The 24,818-nt window shown below is 40.1% G+C and overlaps 1 protein-coding gene and 1 pseudogene across 1 annotated transcript in view; both read right to left on the bottom strand.

The window, feature by feature from the left end:
- Positions 1-1,930, bottom strand: part of LOC124271065 (flavin-containing monooxygenase 5-like) — a 40,151-nt gene extending 38,221 nt beyond the window's left edge. Inside the window, exons 1-2 of the mRNA XM_046706134.1 lie at positions 1,628-1,930; positions 1,134-1,135 (exon numbers count right to left, since the gene is read on the bottom strand). Of these exons, the coding sequence (XP_046562090.1) occupies positions 1,134-1,135; positions 1,628-1,892 (267 nt within the window). The 5' untranslated portion in view covers positions 1,893-1,930. The remainder of the gene's footprint in view (positions 1-1,133; positions 1,136-1,627) is intronic.
- Positions 1,931-13,087: 11,157 nt separating this feature from the next.
- On the bottom strand, positions 13,088-20,797 carry LOC124271062 (annotated as a pseudogene).
- Positions 20,798-24,818: the final 4,021 nt, after the last annotated feature.

Below are 24,818 nucleotides of genomic sequence, written 5' to 3'. Positions count from 1 at the left end.
GTAAATTACTTGATTGGTTTTCCAGTTATCTTGACAATAGATTACAGAGAGTAGCTATAGACAATTACAATTCAGATCTAAAGAAAGTCACTGCTGGGGTGACACAAGGATCTGTCCTTGGGCCATTACTGTTTTTAGTTTACATAAATGATATCATTGAGGGTATCAGTAGTAACATTCGTCTTTTAGCCGATGATACTTTGGTATATGTTATTGTTGATAATCATGTTGTTACTGCCGCTTCCTTAAATAATGACCTAAACAGGATCTCTCACTGGGCTGAAATATGGCAGGTTAGCTTTAATCCTGGTAAGACTGAAGCTGTTTATTCACTCGTAGAAATACCGGTAATCAATTTCCAATTCCTAAGCTTAAAATGCATGAAGTAGACATTACTGAAGTCGGCTACCATAAACACCTAGGAGTAACCTTGCAATCAGACTGTAAATGGAACTCCCACATTGGTGAATTAGTTAAAAAGGTTCGTCCATTGGTAAATTATCTACGTAGTTTTAAATATAGATTATCTAGAAAATCATTGGAGCAAATGTACAAGCGATATATATTACCAATGTTCTATTACTGTTCGCACCTTTGGGATAACTGTACTAAAGAACAAGAAAATCTACATTTAGACGCACTGCGGACGATTTGCGGGGCAGTTAGAGGAACAAGTCATGATTTAATATATAAGGAAACTAACTCTATGCCCCTAGTTGACCGTAGACAAATTAGCAAGTTATCATTATTTTACAAAATGGTTCATCATATGACACCAGTTTATTTAACTGATCTTCTGCCCGAAAAAGTATCACAGTTAAGTGACCATAGATTAAGAAACAGTAATAACATTCAAACTATAAGATGTGGTAGTGATTTGTATAGCAACTCGTTTTTACCAGATACGACAATGGAATGATTTGCCTGAGAATATGTACGATATTGAAACCATGGGCCAATTCAAAAATGCATTCCAATCATCAAAACCACTCAATTTTAATATATTTGATAAAAACTTTGGTACACGTTTCTGCCAAATTATCCACTCACGCTTCAGACTTGGGTGCAGTAACTTGAAAGCGCACATGTTTGAACGGCACATTTCAGTTGATCCATTCTGTTCATGTGGTTACCCCTATGAGGATACTTTACATTACTTCTTTACTTGTCCTAATTATTCTAACATCAGACATCGCATGTATTTTTACGAACATGGATATAATTTATATTCTGCCCTAAATGGAAATCAAAACAAAAATGAACTTGTAAATTCTTTCATACTACAACCTGTCCATACTTTTATAAGAAAATCGCATAGGTTTGATAAATGATTAATACTGTTTAATACGCAGGTTGCTTGCTTTCCTATCATGCTGCATATTATTTAATATTTGTTTTATTCATGTATCAATGAAATGGAGAGGTATTCAAATAAGCCATGACGGCTTGTTTACCAATCCTAGTTCAATTTATTTTGAATAAAATATGTTTACACTATACAAACAAGTTTCAAGTTGCATAAAATTCAGTCAATCATATATAATAACAATATTGGTGTAACCTATTGCAGAATATAATTTAAACAAAATCTAAAACCCATATAGGACCGAAAGAAAACCCGGCCAACGCGTTACCTGAGTGTTATGCATGAAATTGGGGAACTCTTTGGGTATAGGGAAGTCGCTGAAACACATCAACTCCTTGCTTGTGTTGATGACAGTTGACTTCATCACGCACGCTTGATCCTCGCAGATTTTTTCCGTGAAATTCCATAATCCCCCGATCTCGTCAGTTCGCTCAAAACAAAACGGCTGCAGATTTTCCTCTAAACAACATTTGATAGCGATAAGACCGCTACACCCGGCTCCGATGATCGCCACCCGCTTCGCCATTTTGAAAGTTGCCAGAGTGGTCTGACCTTCGGTAACACTCAATGTCAACAGTGTCTACGTGCAGTTTGGCACGCACACTACCACACTCATGTCTACTTTGAAATGTCACCTAATTGTGGCAACAGAGTGCCCGTCAGACCGGAATTTATGCAGGAGTCTGCACAACACGACATGTGGCTGTTTAAACAACATTTGATAGCGATAAGACCGCTACACCCGGCTCCGATGATCGCCATCCGCTTCGCCATTTTCACCTTCGATAACACTCAATGTCAACAGTGTCTACGTGCAGTTTGGCACGCACACTACAACACTACCACACTCATGTCTGCTTTGAAATGTCGACTTATTTCGGCAACAGAGTGCCCGTCAGATCGGAATTTCAGCAGTCTGCACAAGTGGCTGTTTGACCTTTCTACATCAGTTTGATATTTCACTGAGCATGCTTACTACGACACTGAACATATCAAAATCCTTTCTCATTCTGTCTAATCCCCAAGACCAGAATAAGCATATCATAGTTACATAGTTGTGTTGAATCTTGCGTTTAGAATCTTGAATCTTATTTTCCATACTCTTATCAATAAAATAAAGTTTGCATTATCTCAGTATAAACAATCTGAAAGTACAAAAGGGCCGATTTTCAATGAGGTTTCAAGTTTAACGAAACATCTCCACTACCAGTGCATATTGGATATATGGTCGATTCCAACGAAAAGTGTACACAGCATTTTTGGGCCCATAACAATTTAGCATTACTATCTTCACTTATTTCAGGGTGCCCATCACATCGGCACAAGTGAGACGATTCGGGCCATATATAACATGACTATTTTTAATTAAAATTAAGCTTATGGGAGACAAAAACAGGTCATTTTTATTCATTTTGACTTATATTTTACAGATGTTTTGTTGAAAACATGTTGTGTGTTAAATACTAGTCAAACTGGATGAACAGAAGTTTATTAATCTGATTGCCAAATATTTCTTGAATAAATCCCCTGAAATGATTTTGTCTAGGACTTAATTCGTAATTTTGGTAATTTGTTTTCAAGTGGTAGTTTTTTGCGTTACCTACGAATACAGTTTTAAGTGACTCTGTCAATTTATGTAAATGCAACACAAGGTTATGTTTTGTATTACTTTTTACTTTTTACAGCATTAATATGTAAGTACTGAAATGCAATGGCGTTACATAATATTTCTTACAAGTAATAATCTAAAAAATGTCAGAAAGATCAAGGTCTGATTTGTTAAAAGAATCACGGTACCTACAAATACCATCAAATATGTTGCTGTTTCCACAGATGAACACATTAGTGAATGATATCCTAAGTTCAAGTGCAAAGGGCCACAAAGTATACGTGTGCCACATCTGAACATTATCTGTGCTGTTTTTTCGAAGATATCACACAAAATAACCTGTATTCGTAGGTAAATTTTAACTCCCAAATGTTACCTACAAGTAACAACAACTGATCACATTCAAATAGATTGGTAGAATGGCAAGACGTGACATGTGTTCCATTTAGAAGTCATCGTAGATGAGACCAGACAATATCTGGGTGATTAGTAAGTGTATTTTATATTTTCTGTAAGAATTAGGAGATAAACACATCATGCGTTGGCCAATTTCCGGGTGTTATTGAGTATTTGAAGCACGGGAATTCATTTGGAACCGACGGCGTCAGCCGGAGGTTTCAAATTAAATATTCCCGTGCTTCAAATACTCAATAACACCCGGAAATTGGCCAACGCATGATGTTTATCGACATTGTAAACACAAAAGTAAACCAAAAGGTCGTTTTTGTGTCTAGACTCATTGACACCGAGTATGGGTACAGCAGTTAAATGTCATCAGCCGGCCGTTTCGGCTGCCTCCTATGGTGGCATCTGGAAGTGTTCATTTGTGACGTCATTCGGACTTTGTGTCACAATATGATTTTAATGACGTCATCACAGCTGACGACTTAACAATACAATGGTGTGAGCGATGTTTGTATGTATTAATACGCAGTGTATTTCCGGGTATCGAATACCATTTGATCATGTTTTTCAACCAATCAGAATCAAGAACACAGTGACTTTTAGTTTACAATGTTATATAAATAAACCCATGTCACAATAACATATGATGCATATGACACCTGTTACAACCAACCAACCTTTTAGTGAGGTTTTAAGTCTTATTATTGTAACAAAAAGCCTCAGACTGCAAGTGGAATTCACATTGGGGCTCACAAAATGAAATAGAGAACACAATACGCTACTATAATATAATTTATACTGAAGACAATTATTGCAGATCATAAGTAAACTTATTAAGAACGCAGTACTGTATATTAATAGATTGAAATGGTTCCTTGGAATTTCGAATGGCTACATAACTGAGCGTTCAATAAAAATGTTCTATTCAGGGATGCACTGCAGTTCGTAGTTTAGACTTTATCATAGTGATATAATGAATTCTTTTTGATTGAAATGTCAGAAAACAAGTTGATCTGGGTGATAAAAGTAAAAGTTTGCATGATATCACGCGACCAACGGTTGATTCGTTGGTAACATGTGTATTTGCTGGTAACATGTGTATTCGTTGGTAACATTCCGTAACAACAGTCAGTGTGTTTGAAGTTGTAAGTCTTTTTCAGGGCTGTCACCGATGCACTTGCGAACATAGGATAATTGAGACTAATAGCAATTGTCAGTGCAAAATATGGGTAATTAAAGCAGAGTTATTGTTCAGTAAGACGCATAATGTATTGATTGTTTTAGTGACATGTTATCTGTACGTAATGGTATATGGTATACGGTAATAGTTCAAGCGTTTTAAACATTTGTGATGTGCTTTCTTTGAATACAAATGTCAGTTGAAACATTTGGTAAATAAAATTTCAGGTGTATTGATTTTAGTTCAATTTCTATACTTCTCATCAACAGTTTAGACCCACAAATTCTGAACAAAACTTTACACCAAAATGCAGCTGTTCACATGTACGGTATTTGCACATGCTTTTCAGCAATTTGATGCATGATCCTCGTGCAATTCATCTGCATAAGGTTTGCAGTTGGTTTTCTAACTATATATATATATACATACGCACATATAGTGAGTGTTTCTAAACTTTTGATGAGAAGTATATTTCCATCAGTTAAAATGACATTGCTACTTTCCGACATACACTGAGACAAAACAAAGAGAAATCCTTAAACCGGTTGTAAACAATCTGTATTCACATGTCCTATGCACTTAAATAAACAATTTCCAACAACTGTTCGATGTTTTAATAAACCAGCTATGATTTAGTTTGATATATATAAAAATTTATGAAATACAAGGAATTATGTGATATTTGTTACTTACAGACGGTCATAAGCAACTTACGGAAGTGATTGTAACTTACAACTATTGTAATTTACAATTGCTTTGAGGAACGGTTGTGTGATTGTAAGTTAAAGTTACGATTGGATTGTAGTGATTTACAACTATTGTAGTGTTACAATCGCTTTGAGGAACGGGGCCCTTGTATTTAACTTCCACCAAAAATTTAGTTTTTGATGCATTTTCAAATTAGTTGTACTTACCGAAAGTTCCACCCGTTGTCTCTCAGATGAATATGATAGATATGTGATAATGATTTCTTTGTGAAAAGAACACTAAGTGGTGCTATCTCACTTAAATAAAACAAAGGTACCAAAATGGTTCTATTTTCGTAAAGCTTGAGGTTATAAAACATGAAAGAAATCATGATATGGCTTCAGATTTTCTATAGTCATTAACATAATATTATTGTGCATGCAGAACAACAGTGAATTTGGATGTTAGGCAACATACAATCCATCTAATCACAGGATATACAAGGTATGATGTTGGTATTTGTAGGTTATTAAGAAAATGAGCCTTCAACTTCACTGATCCACCAACTTATGGCTTTTAGAGATTAGTGATGGCAACTGATTTTCATAAGAGGCAAATATGTTGACTTTACATTGGTAAAAAGAATTACAAGGTGCAAGCAATTCTATTTTGGTACCCTTGTACCTAGAAGTGTACACTTTTCGTTGCAATCGACCATATACTCTTCAAAGAAAAGAAACTTGACATAGGACAAATTTGAATGTTAGGAAAATATTTGACACGAACCAATCCATGCTGAATCCCAGCATGTGGGCGAATGGTTGCCGACGACACAACGTTTGAAAAAAGAAAAGATTAACAAAAATGTAACGTTACACTCACGTCTGTAGTGAATCGCTAAAACGCACCCTTTATGAAATGCACGAGCATCATGAAATTGTGTATCGCCCCGAGCTGAAGCCTATGACTGTAGGCTTTAAAACGCCACATCAATGATACCCCACATGCATTGATTTAAGCCGCTATAGACGGCAAGAGAATGAGAAAACTGACAGACGCTCAACGACACAACGCCATCGGACGTTTACAAGGACGGACATCGCAGCATGATGTGTCAAGGCACTTCAGCATGTCCAGACAGACCATATCAAACCTATGGATCCGATACAAAAATACTGGGGGTGTTAATGACAGACCCAGGTCAAATCGACCTGGAGTTACCACCGCCGCCCAGAATCGCCACATCCGGTTGCGACATTTTCGTTCAAACGCTGGAATGCGCCGAATCTCCGACCAGACGGTGCAGAAGTGGCTATGGAAAGCCAGACGTTTTGACAGAAGACCAGTTCAACGTCACGTCGTTCCCCACATCAACGTCAACGGTTGATCTTTGGAGCATGACAATGTTCGACCTCACGTTGTACGTGTTTGACAGGTCTTCCTCCAGCAATGTTCAGTTGTTACCTTGGCCTTCTCGATCACCGGATCTGTGCCATATTGAACATCTTTGGGATACTCTTGATTATCGATGCTCATGGTGGTCACACCAGATATTGACATTTTACTCTGACCAAGTTGCTTTAATAGCCCTCTGTGGTTTTACCAAACACTTTCTGGATAATCATGTTTAGAAAATTTGGAAAGAGATGATTTTACTGTAACTGATGTCATGTCTGAATCAGTTATAAACTCCAAAACAGCATGTCAAGTTTCTTGTTTTGAAGAGTATATATATTCCAACTCCTGGTAAATAATAGTTCAAGTATAAGATGAAACTACCACTATATATGCAGCCAATCTTGATATTTTCGCATTGTTTTAGAAAACAGGAACTCGATGAAACTTTGATGCAGATTAACCCACATTGAGCGCTTGTTGCAATACTTTTCCTTTTGGTGTTGAAGGCCATCTCCAGAATCAAAGGAAAGGGTAACAAAGTCAGCAGCCAAAAGTGACCAAAAGACATTAACCTTTATTGTTTAGCAAAATCCCTTTCCACTTTGATGCACACTGCATGCACACAATTGACGCGATGTAACATATGTTATATTTGGGATTACACTTTCTTAGTAAAGTACAGATTTTAGTACTTTTGTTGGGTTGAGTCAAATCCGGGATTCGGCCAGCAAAGTCACAAAACCCACTCAGCCAGCTACCACGGCTTCCACCAGCTGAGCGAATTAGGCGGCTGACTTTGTGTGCTGGCGATTAGGTGCCTGACTCTGAGGGTGTGGGTTCGAATCCCGGATGGGACTCAACCCCAAAAGTACAAGAATATGTACTTTACTAAGTAAGTGTAATCCCAAATATAACATATGTTACATTTGACCACTTTCTAAATGGCATTATGTATTCATAATTGACAGGGTGTCCCAACATAATGTCCACAACAAAAGTTGAAGTTTTTGAAGTTTTTGAAAGGCATTTAGAAGTTGGATGAACATGAATACATGACATGACACGTTGTATGGATAACAACTTCATATTTATTCTTTTCACGACGTTTCAGAGCTAATTCTTGCTCCTTCATCAGGTGAATGATGAGTGAATACATATAGATAGAAACATGTTTACACAATACAAGGAGGGAGAATGTACAAAGAAAGCAATATAATTACGAAGCCAATTAGATTGGATTAATGCACAAAAATAACAATGTATTGTAATGACAAAGCCAAGAGTGGGAGTGGGGTGTGTTGATGTACAAAGATAACAACTTAATAAGAAGCCAATGAAACAACATGATAGGAAGCCAATTAGATAGGATTAATGTACAAAGATAACAATGTAAGGAAGAAGCCAAGAGATAGACAGGACAGGACAATAGAGTATACTCTGGGATGGTAGATGCCTAGGTCTCGGTTAATGGCATGCTTCTTTCTCTGGATCTAGATGCTTTCTTGAAGTTTCCTCTTTTCCCAGTAGTTGATGTTTGTGTGTAGAATCTTGGTTTGTAGCCAGGAAATGTGGTGATTGGGATTTTTGATGAGGTGTTCCGAAGGGGCAGATTTCATGTAAGATTTGCATGCTATTTCGTACACACATCCTCTAGGGTTTGGGGCGGATTCAGTGGGACCGTTCCCATTAGCATGTAGCATGTTCTTTAGTGTTCTGGCTGAGGTGAAGGTGGCGTCTATTTTAGCTGTTTTGGTAAGCAGTCTGCTGATCTGGTGACTTATGGGGCCTAGGTATGGGATACTGACGAGGATGGGTGATGATCCGGATCCGGATCTTTTTGCTCTGAGGCTAGGGTTTTTCAGTCTTTGTACTACTCGTCATTCACCTGATGAAAGAGCAAGAATTAGCTCTGAAACGTCGTGTAAAGAATAAATAAGACGTTGTTATCCGTAAAACGTGTCATGTATTCATGTTCATCCAACTTCTAAATGCCTTTCAAAAACTTCAAAAGTTGAGACGGTGACACAGTTCGTCATAATGTAAATCTAAGATCATATCAGAAAATATGTTAATATTTCTAACATTTATTATTTGAAATAAGTTTGATAAAATATCACATGAAATATATTGGGCCTGTTTTCAATTTTATGTTTTTTAAATTGTTGCACAGTTTTTTTTAACTCCATTGGAATGCCTAGGTCATGATGGCCTGCTATGGCTCCGCCCACGTATCGGCCTCCGCAGGCGGTATTTGTGGGGGTTGGAGGCAAAGTCAGCATCAAACGGCCTCAGATGATGTGTAGTAATGTATAGGGTGAAGAAAAATGTGTGTATTGGAACTTTTCCATGTGTATTGTAACGATTCTCTAAACTGAAATCAGTCTGATATAAACCAAGACGCTTGTCCCCCTCCACTTAGTTTGAGTAAATTGGCGACACTGCCATTCTGCACTAGCCATAATGGTACCAAGAGGTGGAAAAAAAACCCAAATCAGCATTATGTATGTTTCAGTAGCTCAGATGGAAACATGCATTTGAACATTTTGATCTTATTCTTCTGAACATCGCTCACAGATATATCAATTGAACCAGAAGCCGAATATATACCCTGTGGCCAGTGTCATATCAGTGCCTCTATCTTTGTTGGACGTATTCCTGAAGGCAGGTGTATCGCATCGATAAAACATTTTGTGTTTTTAAAATTACCAGGATATTGTCCAAGATTCTTTTGCCACACCAGATACCGTGCCTCATGCTGCGATATACCTGTGAAAATAAGAATCTGATCTCGTAACTCATTTGTGGGATGAAATATTTATAAAAACTTCTAAAAAAAGCATTTTGATAAGGGCATAATGTGTAATTAAACATGCCGAGATTGAGAGAGTGCAACATTGGTCACATAGCGTTGCCTTGCTGTATTCAATGTGTGCACGCATGTATGGGGGTGTATAGTGTTGTTGTTGGTGGTGGTGTTGAGGTTTGTTTCTATTTCTTACTCAGCAATTAATTCTGTTATATGACAGTGGTCTGCAAATCATCGTGTCTGGACCAGACAATCCAGTGTTTTGAGCAACAATCCATACCGCCGAGGTTTGATGGCACAATGTCAACTAAGTTATCGAATCTAAGCATTAAGTCACTTCCTACTAAATAACGAATAGTAAGTGGTGGGCTTTAAATAGCATCAACGCTTACCTGCCCCACCCTGCTCAGCTCCAGGGCGACGTCCCCCATAAGATGTCGACACCCACAACCACCACCACTTCCCAGTGTACCCAGTACAGTCCTTGTAGTCGTGGGTGAGTGAGTGAGCTGAGTTTTACGCCACTTTTAGCAATATTCCAGCAATATCACAATGGGGGACACCAGAAATGGGCTTCACACATTGTACCCACGTGGGGAATTAAACCCGGGTCTTCGGCATGACGAGCGAATGCTTTAACCACTAGGCTACCATTGTAGTCGTGAGAGTGAAGGATCTTCCCCAGAAGTCCTCTTACAAATACACAAGGAATCTTAATCCTTGACTTATAATGATGCCAAGCAAGACAGGAAAAACAATTTACAATCTACTAAAATTTCAAACTTTTCTGTACATTTTTCTGAATTCTGAAGTAACTTTTGGCACTTCCATAATACTCGGGTGATCTTATTCATGATGTGGCTTTCTATTTTTTGACGCCATAGAATTCGGGTAATGGAGGAGGTATTGACAATGGATTTATATACCAGGAAATTCGATTATCCCAAAAAATGTTTTAGAATCCGCATGTGTCAAAACAAGCAAGCTTCGACAGTGGCTTCATTTATCTTGCACCAAGCGCATGTTGGCATGAAAACTAAATTGCACCAGACAAAACCATTTCTTTCTTGGGTGTTTATGCTGTTAGGTTTCTGAACGATAGGTCTGCTTTGCTTCATCGTTAAGGGCTAGGCCCTTCAAAGCTTGTGAAGATGAATTCTCCAAGGACAGAGGTGCTTGCGGTAGAGTTTTAATAATTAGGCCAATCCCCGGTCACCCATTATGTGCTAGGTAACATGGTCAATATGTTATAACTTCTTTGAGTGGCATTTTAGAAGCTGGGAAGTACAAATTGACAAACAATATGTTATAGTATAGAACGTCAGTGATACGGGTTACTTTTTGACAAGCAGCTGGCAGTAAATTACATTTTTACATCTTAAATGAGTGAGTTGCTAATATTTGTCATAGAGACGCAGTATCAGATTGTAAAACTCATGAGAATTGTGAGTTTGTAAAGTTCTGTGGTATTGCTTGCTTGCCCTAAGCTAAACAATCCTGATGGTTTTCTAACAAACACCCCAAACAGATCAATCCAATCAAGCTTGAAGACTTGAAGAAAAATGTCCAATGAGTCCTGGACAATGATGATATGAATCAAGTGTTGAGTCCATCTAGCATTCTTGTGTCGAAGACGAGTGCTTGTTACAGATTGTGTACTGGACATGAAACGAGTGATTGTTGTATCTAGACTCTTGCCAATGTCAAGAATTGATGACTCCATCGTCAGCAAGTTCGACCTAATGAAGGGGTATTGGCAAATTCCACTGACTGAACATACCAAGTTGGTCTCATTTATTGTGACTCCAGATGTGCTTTATCAATACAAAGTGATGATATTATAAATAAGTATTATGACATTACAAGATATGTTTATTCCTCCTCTTGTGGTGTTGACAAATTTTTCTCCTTTAGGTCATCTCTACATACACTTTTCCAGCGCTATAAGGAGAGGGATGAATAATTTTGTCTATGTCATCCTTATTTCATATAGATACAAATTGAATGCATATCCCCCTGTACATACATACGTATCTATACATACATACATGTAGGTGATCCAACCACCTTCCAAGCTCTCAATGACATTACGGCCAATCTCGACAATGTCAAAATCTCTGTTAATGATGTTAATGATCAAAGATTCCAAGGAGTGGAGGAACATCTGAAAAAGATCTGTTTCTTCTTTGACAGATTCACTGAAGCCAAATAAAATGAAACTTTTACAAAATGTAAATTTACTCAGACTCATGTACAATATTTGTGTCATGTCACCAGCTAAGGTCAGGTACAGCCTGATCAAGCCAAGTGACAGTTATTTCAAAATCCCAATTCTCGAAAACAAAAGGATTGCCTTGATCTGTGTATGGGTGTCAATATTGTAAATTTTGTCAACATTTCTCATATGTAGTGACACCTCTGACTAATTTGCTGGGCAGAAAGTTAGCATTTGTTTGGAACAGCAATTGTCAGGCTGCTTGTGAGAAAACCAAAGTAATTTCAAATAGTTTTCCTTTTGTCCGAGCTCCAAAGTTAAAAAACCCCTTTCAAACTAGCAATCTTGTTACAAGATGCATCAGGCTTTGATCATACTGTTTGATGTTATTCATAATAACTTCATAAACTTCAGAGTTGTTGTTCAAATATGACAAAAGAGCTCATGTTCTGTCGTGGGCTGATCCCTAAATATAGCTTCAAACCTTAGGATGTGATGCTGAGCTATATTCAATGACTGTTGTTAGTTTTACAACAATTGGAGTGTATCTAGGAACTCCCTTTTTCTATACAAGTGTGGTGGTGTGTGGTCCTGTGCAAAGAGCTCAGGTCACAAATCAGTTGAAGTTATGCAAAACGTTGAGAGCGGAGAGTCCTTGGATAGGTGACCGTGTTTGTAACCAATTGTAGCCTGCATGTTGACAAGGGAGCTTCTGGCGACAAATATTGGTTCCTAAATACCAATTGTAGCCAAAATCTTTACAAGGGACCTTCTTGCGGCATAGCCGGGTTGCCGAAGACAATTCTAGCCTGGATCTCCGCAAGAGAGCCTCTTGCATCAAATGATGAAGACCAATTGCAGCCTGGATGTTGATGAGGAAGTTTCTTACAACAAACTTTTGCTGCAGAAGACCAGTATTATCCCAGATCTATACAGGATTCTCAGTAAATGATCGTGTTTTTAGCGATGTTTCATGAATCGTATTTGATTGTTGTATTGGTTGTGCTCTGAAACAGGCTTGTGCCATGCCATCGCTCTTTGTACTCTGATGACATCTGTAAGGGTATACTTTCCTGTCAATTCCTATAACGTTCTATTGGGTTCAAATATTAGTGGGAAATATTACATACTTTTTTTGCTTTTCATAATAAGTTTGAAAGATGAGGTACAAATAGGTTTTTCTGAAGCAGTTCAACTGTGACTAAGACAAATAGCCAATGGACAAGCGTTACAGGACGCATCATAAGTTGTTTTAGGTTCTTTTTATGAAGAAAACCACCCCACAAACACATTCTCTCAGTTTCATACATCTTTTTATTTTCCACCACCGAAAGGTCTACTGTGTTTTATCTAACCCATGGTGTTTGGACTAAGCCGATTGACAACTTTGAATAAAAGTACAAATTAAACATTCACATTAATAATGTTAAGCTCTGGGATTTATTCATGAGTGCGGTACAGATATAATGATTCTTGTTGAGTATAAGTCTTGAGTTACTTTGAGTTCGTGTTGAACAATAAGTACTTCAAAACAAGGAGAGTATTTCTTTGCTTGGTTTCTGGGGAAGATAGAGACAGAGATTAAAAATCTGTGGTCATGTACGGATAAATGTGCTTTACAGTTCTAATACAACCATGCCCATGTCTCTGTCCATCGACACTAGAGGCATTGTTGATGTCATCGAGGGTCTGGACAGATTACTGGGGTAATAGATCGCAATTCAATTGAGATGTCATTCTTGTTTCAGTTAGAACTATACTTTCTGATACCACTTTTACTGGTCTAATCACTAATTTACTGGTTATGACTGACTGACTGAGTTTGGTTTTACGCCGCTTTTAGCAATAATCCAGCAACATCACGGCGGGGGACACCAGAATTGTGCCCATGTTGGGATTCGAACCCAGGTCTTTGGCGTGACGAGCTAACGCTTTAACCATTGGGCTACCCCACCGCCCCTACTGGTTATGAGGTGAAATGTATTAATTCGTACATTCCAGGAAAATTGGCAATGTTTTCGTACTGTTTGTTAGAACTAATAACACTGTTTGTTAGAACTAATAACATGTTTTCATGTTTTGAATGTTTTGTTTTTGAATGAACACTAATCAAATTTAACACAGTTTTCGCATCTGCTACACAAAGAACTTAGCAAATTCCATTACAGGTAAGATAAAAACGACTTTTCATTTCACATAGGTATATAAAGTGACAGTCGGAATGTGTTTTCTAATCATGCAACCTCAAAGAAGTTAACAGGGTATTCCTCAGGACAGTCATAGTCTATCCCTCGCTACAGTTTGATAAACATTTGCAACGGAAGTGACTTTCCACAGCTTGTGGGAAGTACTGAGTTACATCCATAATGCTCTTTTGTTCAGTTGGAAGCGGCTTATTTTTAAAATCCATTGGCGCAAAGCTTGAGAAAGCTGCTTACTGATTGGCTAAGGTCAACTTCTTGTTAGACTTTCCATCAGTCGGTCAATTTCGTAAAGGGTCGTTCTGACGCGATCATCGTGTAGTGACGGAACACTGAGATCTGATTTTAATGTTATTGGAACATGATGTATATAATACTTCGAGATATTTACAAAATCTATTAGACTGGCATCTAGTCACAGAAAAAGAGTTATCTTATTTGAATAAGATACTTTAAAATAAAAAATAAGTATAGATCAAAAGGAACCCAGAACAATTCGTGAGACAGCATTATCTTGAAGTAGTGCTGGCAGTAACTGACAGAAAAAGTCAGTGTCAACCACCTGAAATATTGTTGGTAGTTTAAACATAGAGTAGTGTTGGCAGATTAAACCCTGAGTTGTGTTAGGGGAATAAACCTGGACTAGTGTTGGCAGATTGAATCTTGATTAGTGTTGGCAGATTAAACCCGGAGTAGTGTTAGGGGAATAAACCTGAAATAGCCTTGGCGTTTTGAACCTTGACTTGTGTTCGGGAATGCTATCTGGAGTAGTGTTGACAAACTGAAACTGGAGTAGTTTTGACAAATTAAACCTGGAGTAGTCTTGTAGTAAGATAAATCTTTAGTAGAGTTGAGAGTGGCCTAGTTACTGGTCTCTGAAAAAGACGTCAATAGTCACCATATGTAATCTCTGTTACACGTCAACTGAAATCTTTCTAGTGTCAGTCGGGAAATCCCACTGACAGTTTCCTGATTTTGAAGTTCCTCATGGGAAGCATATCTGTGTAGAATACATACATCTTTGACTATCAGATGACACCCGTCCCACGTCTTTTAAAATAAAAGTTTATAAAGGACAGCAATGAGCACCACTAGCAGCACCAGGGTGAGGAGTCTGTGGGACGACTGCGTCTTTGTACCTTCGGGCAGAGGTCTGGTCCTTAAGGGGTACTCCATCCTGTATGTCTGGGTCATGATGGCCTCCCGGGCCCCCGACCACCTGCCCGGCCCCATCAGACGGTATTGGTAGGGGGTGGTGGTGCCGAAGTAGCACATGAGTCCAAGTTTCGGATCAGTCAGCAGAAGACGGCCTGGCAGAGAGAAGTGGAATAATATTCATATACAAAATAGTAATGGTAAATTTTCTATGTTGAATCGAAAGAATCTCAAATTTGAAACTGGTCTGAAAACACAGGGTCTTGCTGGCTCCACACAGATAATTCACACTGGACAGATGGGCCAGGCCTGTTTCCCGAAACTTGTTCTTATTCTCGTTCAGAACATTTATTTAGAGGATGTTCAGACATTTAATTGTTTGATCATGGAAGACCATTTATCTCTTATCATCCCTATTGTGTAAGATTATAAGGTGAGACAATTTCCATCCCATATTCTGTGGGATGAGGCTTCCATTACATCAAGGTGAGATAATTCGTTATTCACTTATTAGGTTCATTCGTCAACAGTGGTTGGGTAAGACTATACCTTAAGATAATTCCTAACCCATATTCGGTGAATAGATTCTTCCATTATACTAAGGGGAGATAATTCATCGTTCACCTATATTTGGCAGACATCCGACAAGCTCCGCCAGCTCGTCCATGATATCAATGAAGTCAACCTGGATGGTGTGACGCTGGGACTCGACATATCTCGCCGCCATGGCCGCCTCCTTCTTCCCGATGTCTGCCCACATTTCAGACTTCGACGGGAGATAACACGCGCCCTAGAACATAAGTGAGTGAACTGACTACTCTGAAATCACCATTGGTGTATCATTAGCTAAGGGCTTCAAACACGAGGTTAGTTTTGTGGAAGAATTAGAGTGGGAGAATTTGTTGAATAATTCGTAGGTAAGTGAATGAGTGCTTGGTTGAGTGAATGGGTGAGACATGGGTGAATGTGTATGTGACAGCGTGGCAGAATAGGTGAGCGAGTATGTTTGTGAGTGAGTGAGTGAGTTGGTTTAGATTTGACCCTCCTGGTAATAATGAAAAACAAACACTTCGACGGGGAACATGACGCTTACACTTTCTGGGAAACAAACCCTAGTCACAGGCGCGATGAACAAACGCTTAACCAGTGTGCTACCCCGTCCCTGGCCCAAAACGAACGAATATCAGGTCTGCATTGTAAATTCCAGTGGTAAAAGTTAGTATCAATATCTTGTCTCTCTTTACATATAAAATATATAGCTATCGCGGTATCGATGTCAGATATTTCTCATTTGTCTTGTCATCGATATACATGCACTGCAATAATACTCTAAGGCCATGATCAGTTACAATTTATCGATTGTTCGATCAATCATACCACGTCTATTGCAAACTATATATATATATATATGGATGAGATGCAAAATACATTCCGGTTTGTGAAATATCAGGTGTTCATATTATTTTTTCTTCTGATAATCAAACACGGCAAACATGTTGTTCGTGTCCGAATCTCCTTCGATACTTTTCCAGATGGCCTTATGCATTAACAAATCTGGTCTGATGCTTTAAGTAGCTGATTGTGCGTCGTCATTTTGTGTCATTATGTCTAAAATGTACCCGTGAAGGTCCGGGTTAGAACTGGCCTTCAGCAACCTATGCTTGTCGTAAGAGGCAACCCCGACTTGGTTGACACATGTCATCGAACCCCAATTGCGTGGATTGATGCTCGTGCTGTTGATCACTGGATTGTCTGGTTCAGACTCATTATTTACAGAGCACCGCAATATAGCTGGAATACTGCTGAATGCGGCCTAAAACAACAAACCAAACCAAATCTTACGCCGCACTCAGCCATTGTCCAGCTATATGGCGGCGGTCTGTAAATAATCGAGTCTAGACCAGACAATCCAGTAATCAAGAGCATGAGCATCAATTTGCCCAATTGGGAACCGATGACATGTGTCAACCAAGTCAGCGAGCCTGACCACCTGATCCCGTTAGTCGCCTCTTACGACAAGCATGGGTTACTGAAGGCCAATATTCTAACCCGGCCCTTCACGGGTTCCAAATCTAGAGATTAGAGAGGACATGGTAATGATACAGAAAGAAAGACTTTCAGGAATGAGGGTCAAGTTTCGGATGTCGCGGATCCTACCATGATGGACTTGTTGGTGGTTGTATAGCCCAATGCTTGCCGTATTCGCTTGTCATGCCAACATCAGTACAATTTTTGAACCTTGCTCCTAGTGTTCCCGCCATGATATTGCTGGTTTTATGCTTCACTGACTCTGACTCTCATGCTTTATTGACATCTTAATTAAATTAAGAAATTAATAATTTAAATGTCAACCCTACTTACCTTGAAAACCCTGGCTGCCAGGCGACACTGCAATTCGGCGATAGGCATAATGGCGCCGACGGGTTGGCAACAACCAATCACCACTATTGTCTGTTTCGGTAGGTCAGGTGGAAACATATATTTGAACATCCTCATCCTATTCTTCTGAATATCGATAACAGACTTCTCTATAAACGGAAAGCCGAATATATAACCCGTAGTTAGTATGATAACGTCGATATCATCTTCCACCGTCCCGTCAACAAACTCCACGCCAGTCTTGGTAAACCTCTTGATGTCAGCCTTGACCTTTATAGAACCAGTCGCGATTCTATTGGGCAGGTCATCGTTTACTGTAGGATGTTGAGCGAAGATCCGGTGTTTTGGTTTGAGTGAATAGAGTGCGTGATCGAAGCGTTTGTTGAGACTTTTCTCGGCTCTGTCGGCCAGATATCCAGATGGAAGAGTGTGGCTAATGAGAGAGTTGAATCTTGTTCTCCCAGGAAGTCCCGAGGAAGTCCTTCTCTGAAATCCTGTTGCTTACCCAGCATCCGCGTCTGGTACTGAGGAACACCTGCGTAAGCAATCGTCGGTTGGTCATACATTAACAGTGAAATCTAAAGGTGAAGTGATATTGAGTTCAACATATACTACAAATATATAGTATGGGAACACTCTATACTTGATGGTCATATACAAACTTAAACGTGGTGAGGTCATTCATACTCTAATGTAAATGCAACTTTTTGTGTGCTTAATGGGCACTTTAAACGACATGTTAGAACATGCAGTGAAGCAACTGATTCAATATTTGTTGAGCTCGAGTGAAATGAAACATTGTCCAAACAAGGGTGCTCAAACACGCCAAGGCCATGTTTGATTCAAACTATCAAATACAACAGACTAGTGCATGTGGGAGACAGACTTCCCGAAAACGCAGTGCACAGCAGTGAGCAAACCCATTTGGTTTGTGAAAGGTAGAGCAGATGTAGGCTAGTGCACGTGCATTACATGACGATGAAACTGATTTCGCGCGTAGGTGCTCTCACGTCGGTGTAGCAAGTCACACTACACTTGATCGCAGACAACCTGGGGCCCCTTCGCTAACAATGGCAAGCCCCATTAGGCGGCACTCATACATGCTAATAGAGGTCAATTGTCAGGTCGGTGCTCAACTTGTCCTTGTTTGCCAGGGCCTCGTTTCACAAAGCTCTCGTAAGCCTAAGATTTCGTATCTTTTCTCGTAGCATTCGAATCTCCTATACTGTAACATAGGAGGTACGAATGCTACGAGAAAAGTTACGAGAAACGGGGCCCAGGACTTTAGTATTGTCCTTTGAACTGAACGTATGGAACCTTTGGTCAAATGTTGGGACAATGGATCACTTTTCTCGAGCAGGGTACTTCTGAGATATTGTCTTATATTAACATAACGGGGGCAATCCAATATATGATGTTAAACTGTTGCTTATTGTTACTACACTGGTCACAAAGAAGGGATACCTCCATATCACCAATGAAGCTCCGGGTTAGAATTGGTCTTCAGCAACCCATACTTGTCGTAAAAGCGACTAACGGGGTCGAGTGGTCAGGTCCGCTGACTTGGTTGACATGTGTCATCGCATCCCAACTGCGTAGATCGATGCTCATGCCGTTGATCACTTGTTGTCTGGCCCAGACTCCATTATTTACAGACCGCCGCCATATAGCTGGAATACTGCTGAGTGCGGCGTAAAACAACCAACCAACCTCCATATTAACACAGTCTTTCACAGTTATTTGACTCTCTTGTCTGGCGAAGATGCTACTGGGTTTGGGGACATTTGTTTCTGTATAATTTCGAGATTTCATTTCACGTGGTATAGCGGGGATCAAGTGGTATAGCGGAGATACTGCCCAAAGCGGTTTTGAACTCAAATCACCTACTCACCTGCCCCACCCCTGCTCAGTTCCACAGCCACGTCCACGCCTGAGTTGCCGACACCGATAACTACGACCCTCTTCCCAGCGTACCCGGTCCAGTCTTTGTAGTCGTGAGAGTGAAGGATCTTCCCCTGAAAGTCCTCTTGACCTGTGAAGTACGGCACGTTCTTGCTGGCGTGATGACCCGTGCACACCATCACCGCGTCAAACACCTGCGTCTCCTCACTTCCGGTCTTGTGATCTCTGATCTGCAGATCCCATCTTCCGGTCTGGTCGTAGTCACTTGACTTCTTCAGGGACAGGATCTCTTTGTTGTATTGGATATGTCTCCTTAGACTGAAGGCATCTGCGTACATTTTAAAGTACTCCCATACCTGCGTTAACAGAAAAGACACGGCTGCTTCACCGTCTTTGTTTTCGTGTCGGTGAGGTAGCCCAGTGGTTACGTGTTCGCTCGTACGCCGAAGACCTCGATGTCAAATATGGGTACAATGTGTGGAATCTTTTTCTGGTGAGCCCCCGGCGTGATATTGCTGGAACATTGCTAAAAGCGACATAAAACCATACTCACTCATTCTTTCATTTTTTTGGGCTGGGAGTGCTGCAGCCTTAGAAACACACACACCCCCACCCCCACCCCCTCCCTCTCACCATTGTACATAAGTCTCGAGGGTTGTGCAAACTAAGATTATCTACTATTGATTGTTCAGCGAGTTTATTAATAGATACTCTTTTTAGGTCGGTATGTGTAAATAGTACGAAATAGCACTAACATAGTGCTATCAGTGTGCTGTATGCTTTCGATTGTACCCCAACGTGTCACCAACGTCGACACTTCATGCTATGAACACGTGACTAGAATTTACCTCGGTAATTCACATATCTCAGTAGGGATTAGAGGTCATTACGTCGGGGCCAACTGTGGCTCGTACGATGATTCAGCACTCCTTAATGTTGTACTAGTCATTTTTTTAATGGTGGCTGTTATATTTGAGATGACTGTGTATTATCGATGTCATATTTTACGATTAGCATTGCATACAATATGCATGCAATATGATTACGAAAAACTTGCCCTACCTCAAACATTCCCCGGTCTTCGTCTTTACATAATAAATAGTTTTTGCCGATCGGTGAAACATTTCATTCAGTTCAAATGCAATAATGTTGTCATACAATATGTAACCCTAATAGTCCCTCACTGAGGCAACATATGCAGAGTCAATACAATACCGTCAATGACTTTACCTGCGTATTATGCATGTAATTGGGGTACTCTTTAGGTATAGGAAAGTCGCTGAAGCACATCATCTCCTTGCTTGTGTTGATGACGGTCGATCTCATCACGCACCCCTGATCCTCGCGGACTTTTTCCGTGAAATTCCATAATCCCCCGAGCTCATCAGTTCGCTCAAAACAAAACGGTTTCAGATCTTCGTCCACACAACTTTTGATGGCGGTCAGACCGCTACACCCGGCTCCTATGATCGCAACACGCTTCGCCATTTTGAAGCAAGATGAGTTGGCAAGGGCTGAACCAGTTTCATTGGCTTAAGGGACCGTTCATAATTTATGCCCAAAGGGGGGCGAAGGGAGGGGGGGGGGGTAAGGGAGACTATGTTGATTTTTATGGGGAAGCATGTATATACAATGCGAATGACCCACCCAGTATATGTACAATGTAAGTGTTCCCCAACCCACCCCGCATGTCATGTACAAAATTGATGACCTAACCCCTAGTACATGTGTACTAAATTGATGACTCCTCCCGCTCGCTACCTTTCCACACACAAAAAAGTGACACCCCCCTCCTCTTTAAAATCACCACCACACCCCTTAGCCATTAATTATGAACGGTCATGTACAAAATTAAAGACATACCCCCTAGTACATGTGTACTAAATTGATGACCCCCTCCCCCCTCTCTACCTTTCCAGAACAAACTTGGTGACCCCCTCCCAATAGTCTCACAGATATATACACGAAAAGGTCTGATGCATCATGGTATGAATCAACTTTGCGGCAAATTCTTTGTTCTTAAATTTTTATTTACAATACAATATTTTCCAAACAATAAGAACAATTTTGATTTCAATATATTTACAGTTTTACAGCTTAAACAATGTTTAGGATGACTACGCGAGTACTTCCTGCATACTGATTTTGAAAAACAATGGGTTTTTTCTACAATAACAGAGTGCATTAGCCTATTTAGGTCGTAACTGTCTGAAATGCCTAACCATGTGTTATTTGACAATAGCTCACAACCATTGCATATACATACCGCCCAAGACCGCCGTGAAATATCTTACCATGTGTTATTTGACAATAGCTCACAACCAGTGCATCTACATACCGCTCAAGACCGCCGTGAAATACCTTACCATATGTTATTTGACAATGGCTCACAACCATTGCATGTACATACCGCCCCCAAACAACCGTGAAATACCTTACCATGTGTTATTTGACAACAGCTCACAACCATTGCATATACATACACCATGGTTTTTTTAACAATAGCTAACAATCAGTGCATCTACATACCGCCCAAGACCGCCGTGAAATATCTTACCATGTGTTATTTGACAATAACTCACAACCAGTGCATATATATACCGCCCAAGACCGCCGTGAAATATCTTACCATGTGTTATTTGACAATAGCTGACAACCATTGCATATATCATGTACCGCCCAAGACCGCCGTGAAATATCTTACCATGTGTCCTTTGACAATATCTCACAACCATTGCATATATCATGTACCGCCCAAGACCGCCGTGAAATACCTTACCATGTGTTATTTGACAATAACTCACAACCACTGGATATACATACCACCCAAAACCACAGCGTAATATCTTACAATGTGTTATTTGACAATGGCGCACATCCAGTGCATCTACATACCGCCCAAGACCACCGTGAAATATCTTACCATGTGTTATTTGACAATAGCTCACAACCAGTGCATATATATACCGCCCAAGACCGCCGTGAAATATCTTACCATGTGTTATTTGACAATAGCTGACAACCATTGCATATATCATGTACCGCCCAAGACCGCAGTGAAATATCTTACCATGTGTCCTTTGACAACAGCTCACAACCATTGCATATATCATGTACCGCCCAAGACCGCCGTGAAATATCTTACGAGTTATTTGACAATAGCTCACAACCAGTTCATACATACCGATTTGTATACTCATATATAATCATTCTAACAATACTGTTGCATGGGTCAGTTTCGGTTTTATGCTGTTTTGCCGCAGGGCAACAATGAAGAAACTCTGGGTACGCTCGTAAAATCTCAGCCATGGACCAAACGAGATGTTATTGCAAATTGATTTAAAGGGTGAGTGAGTGAGTTTAGTTCTACGCCGCACTCAGCAATATTCCAGCTATATGGCGGCGGTCTGTTAATAATCGAGTCTAGACCAGACAATCCAGTGATCAACAGCATGAGCATCGTACTTCGCATTTGGGAACCCATGACATGTGTCAACCAAGTCAGCGAGCCTGACCACCCGCTCCCGTTAGTCGCCTCTCACGACAAGCATAGTCGCCTTTTGTTGCAAGCATTGGTTGCGGAAGACCTATTCTACGCCGGATCTTCACGGGTGATTTAAAGGCTTAGTACATAAACTTACAAATGGTCAAATGGAATTTTAAGATAACATGGTAATCGTATCATGACACCTAGCATATGAGCCGTGGAGCTAGTGGTAAACATCTAGTGACTCATGTTTAACACCCTAACATCAAACTACCCGTGAAGATCCGGGTTAGAATTCATCTTCATAACCCATGCTTGTCGTAAGAAGCGAATAACGGGATCGTGTGGTCAGTCTCGCTGACTTGGTTGACACATATCGTATCCCAATAGCGTAGATCGATGCTTCTGCTGTTGATCACTGGATCGTCTGGTTCAGACTCAATTATTTACAGACCGCCGCCGTATAGCCTGAGGAATATTCATGCTGTTGATCAGTGTCTGGTTCAGACCTATACAGACCGCCGCCTAAGGCAGCTGTCTCTAAATTGCGTAGATCGATGCTCATGCTGTTGATCACTGGATCGTCTGCCCCAGACTCGATTATTTTACAGACCGCCGCCATATTATTAGGCAGCTGTCTCTAAATATTCGAGTCTGAACCAGATGAATTCAGTGATCAACTAACTTTGAAGCATGGGTTGGAAGGACCAGTTCTAAGCCGGATCTTCACGAGAATATCTATACTACCCATCAAAAAAGTTTAGACTCACTTGAAGCACTCACTATATGCTATGCTATATGTGGTTACATCGAAGATGAATTTCTCAAAACGGCGGGGGAACCAACTGCAAACTTTATGCAGATGAATTGCACGAGGATCATGCATGAAATTGCTAAAAGCATATGCAAATATCGTGCATGTGAACAGCTGTGTTGTGGTGTAAAGTTTTTGTTAAACAATTTCACTCAGTTTCATCATTTAAAAAAATCTTTTCAACGTTACGAATTTGTTTTACAATACATCAGATTTGCAAAATCTAGTTAAGAAGAGTTGACTTAAGTAAGAGGCTACATTTACACTAGTGAGTCTAAACTTTTGATGGGGAGTATACAAGTAATTTGCTCTAGATTGACAACATCGTATGTTTGTCATTTAAAGTATCATTTACTAGTGCCATTTCACTGGCATCACGAGCATATTACAAATACACGTCAATCTTCCACTGTATAAAAAGCATACATATATTCTTGGATACAATTCACGATGTCTTGTGAGTGAGTGAGTGAAATGAGTATAACTTTATACATCCACACTACGGCAGCGGACAACCTGAATGGATTTATGTTAACCATGCTGGGAGTCGAACCCGTGTTTCCGGCATGGCGAGCGAACAATTTAACCTGTGGGCTGCCCCAACCACCACCAACGTATTACAGGTATGCTTGGATATTTCATATTACATGTGACCGCCTCCGTGGTGAAGTGGTTAGAGCGTCCGCCCGGAGAGCGGAAGGTCGCGGGTTCGATCCCGTGTCATACCAAAAAGACGTTAAAATATGGTACTTGTTGGTCCCTGCCTGGCGCTCGGCATTAATGGGTACAACAAGGACTGGTCGGCTCGGAGTCAGTATAATGTGTCTGAGTGGGGTATTCATGCTTCACTGCGGCATGGTATCTCAGTGGGGTAGCACTTAAGTCTGGGCTAGTGCAAGCAGCCGCACATACACATACACACGCATGCACGTCGTCATATGAGCGAAATATTCTCAAGAACGACGTAAAACCAAATTTCACCTCACCTCATATTACATGTACAAAGTATGTTCACTGAAGTTGGTGTGGAATGGAATCCTCGAATATCATATCCCAAAGTGAGTGAGCATTGTTTTTTTCAATATTCAGGGGAAGGACAATAGACATGGGCAGCATATATAGCGCCCATGTTGGGAATGGAACCCGAATTTTCGGTGTTACCGGCGAACACTTTAACTACTGCGCCACTTTCCATTTTTCACAAATTGCTTCCT

The sequence above is a fragment of the Haliotis rubra genome, unplaced genomic scaffold (assembly GCF_003918875.1).
Source record: "Haliotis rubra isolate DU_JTF1 unplaced genomic scaffold, ASM391887v1 Scf157, whole genome shotgun sequence".
In the NCBI taxonomy this organism is placed as follows: domain Eukaryota; kingdom Metazoa; phylum Mollusca; class Gastropoda; order Lepetellida; family Haliotidae; genus Haliotis; species Haliotis rubra.
This window is presented reverse-complemented; position numbering and strand designations above follow the sequence as displayed.